This window comes from Argiope bruennichi, chromosome 10 (genome assembly GCF_947563725.1).
Source record: "Argiope bruennichi chromosome 10, qqArgBrue1.1, whole genome shotgun sequence".
Lineage (NCBI taxonomy): Eukaryota > Metazoa > Arthropoda > Arachnida > Araneae > Araneidae > Argiope > Argiope bruennichi.
Window position 1 is genome coordinate 92,670,957 of NC_079160.1, and position 9,306 is coordinate 92,680,262.

A 9,306-nucleotide genomic window follows, 5' to 3' on the forward strand; every position below is an offset into this window, starting at 1 on the left:
TTTTTTTTGCATCTCGATTTGCAGTTTTATTAGCAATCTTGCTTTAGGTGGATAAGGTAAAATTATATTTAAAAAAAATTGCTTCTATCCTAAAAATTGAAAATCAATAAATCAACTCTTCTGCAATTGATAATAAAACACTTTGAGCCAAAATATTTTGATACTATTATATTTCTTACGAATACTGAAATAAACGCAAAAATAAAAGATGCTCTGAAATTTTTATGTGGCTTCATAGGGCCCACTTATATGATTTATAGTTTAACCACGTGGCAAAGAAAAGGTTTTCCAAACAATTAAATTTTTAAGATCTGATTTTCCGAAACCACCTGACCGTCTTTAGAGAGTGAAAAGCCTCTACTGCGCCCTGCAAAAGTGGAGAGTCGCATTTGCTTTCATTTTACAATTTTGCATGAAAGGTGCGAGTGTTAAAAGTATTGTAAACCTCAAACATTTCAGCACCAATATTTTAATGAATTTGAACAATTCCCCTTTTTTTGCAGCAGAAACTCATCGATCTGGATAGGAGAAATACGGCTTTGAGCAAAATTTGAAATCGAGATTTTGATGATATTGCAGAATTAATCTTTTTTTTTTTTGCAATAGAAATGCGGTAATCTAGATAGGAAAAATTTGGCTTTGAGTAATATTATATGTTTGCATCAAATTAGAGATATAATCTTTCGATAGCAAAAATATTGTCTTTCGCAAATTACCTTCTTAACTTGTTACTCTTCTCTGCTCTATGAAAAAATACATACGCACGCACGCATGCACATGCACAAAGACTGCATTAAGGAAGAATATCCATAATATGTTTAAGAGAGTTATATCAGAATATTGCATGCATTTTTATTTATTCCATGTATTTTATTTGAGAGTTGACATTCCAAACAAACGCTTTCATTTCAAATATTCATTCATTTTTATTTCGTTTAGTTAAAGCGCTTGAAAAAAATAATTTGCATAAATTTTAATATCATTATAAATAAAAATAATTTTTTAAAGAATTTTGAATATTAGAGAGAAATAACACTGCTGCAGTGAATTAATATTGTATTAAATATTAAGGCAGCCAGCTTTATTTAGTTTTTCATAAAGGTAAGTAAGCAAATTTATACTGTTTTTCGAAACCTTTATTAGGAATAATTAAGTGCCAGTTTGTTGCTCGTATTAAAAATTTCGTACTCAAACAATAAACCTCAATGTAAAACAAAATGATGTGAAAGAGACAGGAACTGGTTAATATAAACTTTTATTCTTAATTGCAAAGTTATCATTCTGACAAAAAACAGTTCAAAAATTTCCCAATGGAATTTTAAGTTTGTTAAAAATTTCCCAATGGAATTTCAAGTTCGTTAAAATTTTTCCAATGGAATTGCAAGTTCGTTAAAATTTTTCCAATGGAATTGCAAGTTATGGAAAAGTCCCCTTTATACGTAAGAAGTATGAATTGGTGTAAAAATACCTAATCTACCTATATTAAAAATTTCTCAATAAAATTATTAGCTCCAAAACTTTTGTCACAAAATCAAAATCATCAACATATATGTGTAAAAAGTAGTAATTGACATGTAAATGGATTTCCTATCAACTAATGATTAGGAAATATCATAACATTTTTTAATTGCAAATAACTTTTTGTAAATTTTTTTTATTGCAAATCACTTATTTTAACAAGGCATTTTTATTGGCAAATGATCAAAATAGTAGATGTTGAATTTGAATTTCATATATATCCTTTAGTATTTTTACCCATTATCACTTCATATTTATTATAGATTTGAACAGCTGTTAATTCTATAACTATAAATCCATTAAATAAGATAAAGTCGTTCTAATGTTTATGAAAAATTGGAAAGTACATGGAAATTTCAGAATACTTCCGAACCTTTTTGTTTAGTTTTAAATTGCTAATTTATTTTTTATAAAATCAGATATTTCACACAAACTTTTAATGAATACAGCGTTATTTGATTTGAAGCGAAATGAGCTGTTAAACTCCATATGCAATGAAAAGTAACAAAACGATTAAGAATAATCATTTTATAAGCAATTTGTAATTTAAGGCTAGGAAATTTCAATAATTAAAACAATTTATTTTTAAAGCAAAAATTCTTTGCTTGAAATAGCAATAGCTACTTTCATACCTTTATTAAATTGCAGTTAGCTAATGTATGTAAAAAAATTCGATATTCAATGTATCTCAGATAAGATTCCAAATGTTGAATTGGTTTTAAGAAATCACTTATAACGAAATTCTTCATTCAAATGTAATAGACAATTCAAATGTAATAGACAAAATGTAATTCAAATCTAATAGACATTTTCTTAGCTAGTCGGGGAAACTTTGCTGTTGATATGAAACCCCCAATAAATTACCAGATTTATTAACAATTTGAATCAAGCATGTGAGTGCCATATTTATATTTTGTGCTAAAAATTGGAAAGGAAAAAGTCGCTTTCTTTTCAATGATATCCACATTAATTTCATTTCAAGGCATATTTTAAAATCATTTTACTAAAATTCGCACACTATCAAAATATAAGGTGACATAATGCTTTGAGCCAAAAAAGTTAAACTTAATATTAAATATTTCTCGTGTTTTTTAATAGTTCGTAAGAAAAATTCTATTTAAATCGTTGCTTTCTTTTTTCATAGCATTTGCAGTGCTCTACAAACACAAAGTCTGTTTGTATCACTTAGTTTGAGGAAGGAATTGTAGATCTTATAATTAGTTTTAAAATAAAATATTCTAAATAAATTCGCTAAATAGAAAAATGTTCTGAATAATAGATTGAATATTGGACTTCCCTTTCCCAGCTGAAAAAGCAATGCCTTAATCGTTTGATGCTGAACAAAGTGTCCATACTTAATTTCCATGTAAAGTTTCGTTTTCTATTGATTTCTATTACTAGAAATAAATTTGAAGATATCATAAGTTTTTAAACTTCAATAAATATTTTGAAATTAATAATTTAAATTAAAGTTTGTAATCGACTTTCAATTTTATTAACATGATCACAGGATTATATGGTCTTTAAAAAAAATCGTAATCATATGAAGTTTTTGGTTGAATTCGTAATCCAGTATTTTTCTTAAGGATTTACAATAAATTGTTTCAAAAAATATATTGCTATTTGAAATAACATTATCTACTAATATCTAAAATTTTCATATCTTATTAATGGGTGTGTCGACAAAATGGCCATTTAAATCTAATTTTTGTTAAAAATCGAAGATACATTATTAACAAAATCAAAATTTTTCTTTTAAGTTCAAGAGATAACTTGTATTATTGTATGATTAGTGATAAAATTTACTAAACTTGTCACACTACAGAAAATTAATTAATAGTCAAACATATGTGACTACTGAAAATTAATAGTCAAACATATGCGAAATAAATGCAAAATTTTGTTATTAAAAACAATAATTGGCTTGCAAGCTCTCTGAATTATTTTAAATTGCCAATGAAATTTTAACCAGGTTTTAGAACCAAATGAAATAAAAACTTATTATTCTTTAAAATTACAGATATTTTTTATTTGTTGATTACATTTATAATTTTATGCTTTAATTAAATGATTAATAAGTTTTTTAATTTTATAGCTTCTTAATATTAATGAGAATTATTTCTTTAATAACTTTAATTAAGATTCAAAGCCGAATGAAATATTTATGTATGCTTGTTATACTACAATCAGTTTTAACTTTATGATTGCTTTTAAAATCTCTCTAGCCGCCTTTGAAGATTCGCTTGTTGAGCTGGAATGCTAGCTTTCCTTGCTATTAAACTATTAATATGGAATTCATTTATTTGAAGCTTCACTTTGTTATCTAATAAAATTAAAAGAATATGGATTTAATGGAATCAATCATTTACAAATTCCTATGCATGAAATTTAAAAATTTTTTAATTTTCTTTAAAAAAAATTTATTTTACGAGATGAAAGAGAAGTCCTTTTCGGAATTAGAGTTCAATGAAAATAAATTTTTGAGTTTTGAAATAGTGTAGAAATCTGTTTTATGAAATAAATGTTTTGGAAATTATAGCCGAAAAACTTCAGACACTTGCTTAATCATTAAGTAATATAATATAATTAACAATTGAACTTTGGAAAATTAACAGTACATGTGCTGAATTTAATCTTTTTCGAACTAAAAAAAAAAAAAAAAAAAATGCGCATTTCCCTATTAGACATTAAAATGTCATCTTCTCTCTCTCTTGATCAATCCCCCCCTCTCTCTCTACACACACACACATATATATATATAAAGAGAGAGAGAGAGAGAGAGAGATTTTGCATTTGAAGTAAAGTCGTAAGTCAAATATTTTCTTACCGTTAATGTTAAAATAATACTACCATAAAATTGCCCAAACATACTGAAGTATTTTAAATTTTTAAATAGTAACTTGCTAAATATCCTGAAATCTTATAAGTATAAAAACTAAAAGCTTAATGAATTAAATATATACCTATCTATAAAGCATGCTACAAATACCACTATTAATTTTTTTTACTACTTACTATTAAACGATAGTAACTTACTATTACGATATGATTGCACGTATTTTGTATTTCGGTGATATACTTAATAAACTCAGAATTTTCTCGACCCTGAGGCTAAACATACGGGCGAATGCGAAGAAAGGATGAGATATTTGAAAATGTAATCGCGATTCTCTTTTAGGACATTTACATAGAAAACCGGTTCGATAAATTTTGAAGCAGACGACATTTAACATCGTGATTACCTAAGTCTACAAAAGAACTTAAAAAAGAATAAATCTTATTCAAGGACATTTTTCTTTATTTTCTGTTTTGAATATTTTATGGTAACTTCGTGTACAACAAAACTGCACGTGTAAGAGTGCAAGTGAAACTGTGAGTTTCAGTTTATTTTCAGAGCAAAACAAATGATTGCTGAATTCAAAAAAGTTTCATTCATATAGTATGTGAATACTTTTGTACAATATGCTACATAAAACATAATTATAATCGAAAATAATATCAACTGAAAAATTCCTTACCAGCGCGAATTTTCAACAATTACAACGAAAGATTTTTCGAAAAAAAGTAAAAATATTTTAATACTATCAACAAATACATTGATTTCATATAAAAAATATGCGTGAAAGCGAAAAATTTGTTTTAATCTGATTTGAAAATAACGAATGACTGATATATTGTGTTAATTACACGAAAGATTGTATTCTTGAAAATAATACTTGTTGCTAATCAATATTTCTCTTCAGCATTATTTCCTTAAGAGCAAAATAGAATTTTTTACTTTCTTAAAAGATAGTACACTTTTGATTATTATTTAATCATTCACTAACATCATGTGACGGGATTTTGTTAAAATAAAAATAATGTTAATATAAGATTTGATAAACTGTATTAACATTAACATAACTGTATCTAATATATCTATGTATATATAAAGTATGTCTATATATATATATGTCTATGTATATATAAAGTATGTCTATATATATATATATATGTCTATGTATATATATATATATGTCTATGTATATATATATATATATATGTCTATGTATATATAAAGTATGTCTATATATATATATGTCTATGTATTATATATAAAGAAGGACATTTGCTGCATGAAGTAACAATCCGTTTTTCACTGAAAACTCAAAAATTAAATATACTAAAAGCAATAAAGCCACCCAACTTTTGAATCTTGAAGTTTTAAAATGATGTTACATTTTCTATCAGATTTCAAGAATTTCTGCCACTTTTAGGTTTCAAAACTTACTCAAAAACTTGTACGCTTCAAAAACTTTCAAACTTATTCGATTTTTAACCATAATGATAATTATTTTTTAGTTTATTGTTAATTTATTGGCATTCGATAAGTAAAAAGTTTTTTAAAACTTCGAGTAAACTTTTTAAACGTAGTTGCACATTTTAAACACAACATTGAACTTATGACTGAATGCTTATAATATATATTCAGTAATAATTATATGAATTTCAAGGGTTTATAGGTGTTTAGCAGCTTAAACATAATAATTTCAAAAGATAAAAATTTTCTTTTCGAAAGTGTTATAACTTTCAAATGATGCATTATTTTCTTTAGATAAAGCATTTGAGATTTCATTTTTGAAAACATTAAGAATGTTTCTACTGTTATAAACAACTTGACAATCATCGTTTGCAATTATTTGCTCTAAATTTACAAACGTTCTTAATAATCACAAATTTATTAAGGAAATTTTTTTCTCTACTATAAATTTAAATACGACAGATTTAAAAAAAAAATAAATAAATAAACATGAAACTATATGTTATGAGTTTCTTTCTTGGTGTTTATTGATCAGTTTTATAACAAATTTAAAGTTAATTCAATCCGTATTTAATAACCTTATCTTTCAATTTTTGTATATAATATTGAAAATTATAAGTGGAGATCATGATTCCGTAGAAAAATCACTACTTTATTTTGTCACTGAATGGTATATTTTTAAAATTCAGATGGTATTCGTAAAAAATATTATAACTTTTAGACAACTTTTGCAGGCATCAAACAGGTAAGAGCATTTATCTGATTTAGGTTCGGTGCTTTCTGAAAGAATTCATTTTTTAAGCAATTAATGAAAAGGCTGTTCAGAATGACTTTTTATATTTGAAAGTTTTTAAAGTTCAACGAATACTTTCCCCTTCTTTATAAATGCACACAGTTTTTTCCTTGTTATGAATATATTTTAGGTAAACAAGCCTTCATAAATATGGTAAAAATTTAAGACTAGGACTACTTGATGCGAACTATATACTAACTTTTTTCTACAATTAAATTATAGATATGTTATTACTTTAATTGAGCCGGAGGTGGTTATGCAAATAATGTAATTAAAGAAAATTTTTCGCTTACCTGGTAGTCGATGAGCCAAGAACCTGGGATGTCGCGCTAGCAGCCAGGGGTAGAGCGGATACGTTTCCCGTCCCAAAAAGAAGGGCGACACGTGGGGTGAGCAGCCCCCTGGCAAGGCCGTGTAACCTCCGGGATGCTCATGAGGATGGTACAGCCCCGGCCGACCCCCGGCGCATATCGAGTCAAGGAAAGCCATACCACCGCCAGCCCCTGCAAGACTCACCGGGACACCCCCTGGGGCGCCGGCCGGGAACGTTGGAACCGGTGCCACAGGGGCCTGCTGCCTGGGGCTGTAAGTCCTCCCATTGTTCATTTCTTCTCCCGGGCTGGAAACCGATCTAGGCGGCGAAGATTTGTCACTGGATGCTGCTTGGTGTTCTTTGCCGACCAGAGCCTCGATGCTGAAACCCATCTTAGGTTTGGAAGGTACCGGCACAACTGGTAAAGGTGCCAGTGGCATCATGCTGTGTAAGGAATAGGACAGCTGTGGGTAATCCAATGTTGATTAGGAAGATGACTAATAAGAGATTTGTTCTGAAATCATTGAAAGATGAAAAACTTTTAAGGTGATTAATCGAAGAATTGGATAAATAACTGATGCATGGTTACTGAAATGACTAAGTCGATAATCGGCATGTGTTATCGAGATCATGCATTATTTAAGAGATAAATGGCTTGAAAGTTTTTCCAAATTGGTAGGAAAATGCGAAACTATCAAAGTATTCGTATCAAAAACAAATCTTCCAAGATTAGGATTCTTAATTGTTTGAGTGGAGATTTTTCTACTTTAGAATGACACTATAAAAGTTTGTCATGATATCATTTATGGCTTCACTCTTCAAACTGTTCGTTGATGGTAGTATGTTCATCAAAATGTTTCAAAATCAAAGCCTTGAACACCAAAATTCAACTTAGTGATCACCATAAGTTGTAATAAATATATTTATATTCAGAACGTAGTTATAAAACGTCCACTTATATATATAATAAAAAAATTTGAATAGTAATTCTTAATATCTTCAAGAAATCTTCTCAAAGTCACTTTGACTTCATTTATGATAGTAAAAGAGACATAAGTTTTTAAATCTAAAAGATATAAATAACAAAATTCATCTGCCGAATTTTTTTTCTTCTTATAAATGTATCTCACAATCACGCAGTGATCCAACAGCGAACGTTTGTCATATCTGAAGCAGTCCACCGCGATCTGACAAACTTTCACAAAGCTGCAGGAATTAAAAAACAAATTACAACAAAGACGATGATCGAATATCAACACACGAGCATGCGGCGACACTGCAAACGACACTGAACACCACCCCAATTACGAGCAGACCGGCCAAAACTTCCCTTTCGCGGCTTGTTGCAGTTACTTTCTTGTTTTTTTTATTTTGTTATCTTTTTTTACGAGCTCTATCTCACTCAATTACGAAGGAGAGCGTTCACTCCGATCCACGGCCGACGGAAATTCTGCGCCAAATTTGGCGAAATGGTGGGCTGGCATTTTGATAAGCTAATTACATTGCCTAAGAATGTTATTGGAAACGGTAATACGAGACGTCTATTGGCTGGTCGGATGGGAGATCCATTTGTTCGCGTTGAGCGCTCTTGCTTGTCGTTCATTGGCCAGAGTATTACATGGGCGGGGATTGGGAGTCAGCTGTTGTGTGGCGCCACCTTACGGTTATTGTGGTTCCGGTAGGTGGGAAAAAGTTGACATGTGTTGGATAAGATTTGACAACAATGAAGTTGTGATGGCTGTAGCATGAGAAAAAAAAATTATGATCTGATTCTTAATATTTTGTATTGTAATCAGGAATATTCTCATATTTAATGATTCATTTAAGTTAAGATAAAACTATAGTAAGTAAAATCTTTTAATTGTGTAATTTTTTATATTTTTTAAGTAAAAAAAGGCGTTAAAAATATAATAATTCTAACTATACAATAGGAGGTGGTTATTTAGAATTTATTTAATTCCAGCTAAAGATAGTAGTTAATTAAAATTTCTTTAATTCCAAGGAAAATGGAATATCTCTTCCAGTCAAAAGGGGGTTAGTTAGAATTTATATGCTTGGATGGACTAGTTAAAGATGACATTAACCATATGCTTAGAGACTATTCATATGACGTCACAGTCACATGACAACTGCTCAAGTCATTCGCTGCTGGTAGTTTTTCGTTATACGATGAAGCAATATCTTTTTTTCTTCGGCCAAATCAGCAATGGATTGCAAAATTAAGTTGGAGAGAGCGACTTGCTGTATATCAAGTGGGCATAAATTAACTATGTTTTGCTGGATTGGGGTATAAATATAGTTTTCAAAAAAAATCATAACTAAAAAAAAAGAAAAACAAATGATTAAGATGGTGGTTTGTTCTAATCAAATTTTAATTACATT

The 9,306-nt window shown here is 28.8% G+C and overlaps 1 protein-coding gene across 1 annotated transcript in view; it reads right to left on the reverse strand.

Annotated features, from left to right (window-relative positions):
• LOC129989397 (homeobox protein EMX2-like) overlaps positions 1-8,309 on the reverse strand; it is a 112,773-nt gene extending 104,464 nt beyond the window's left edge. The window contains exon 1 of the mRNA XM_056097911.1: positions 6,905-8,309. Within this exon, the coding sequence (XP_055953886.1) occupies positions 6,905-7,367 (463 nt within the window). The 5' untranslated portion in view covers positions 7,368-8,309. The remainder of the gene's footprint in view (positions 1-6,904) is intronic.
• Between the last annotated feature and the right edge of the window lie 997 nt (positions 8,310-9,306).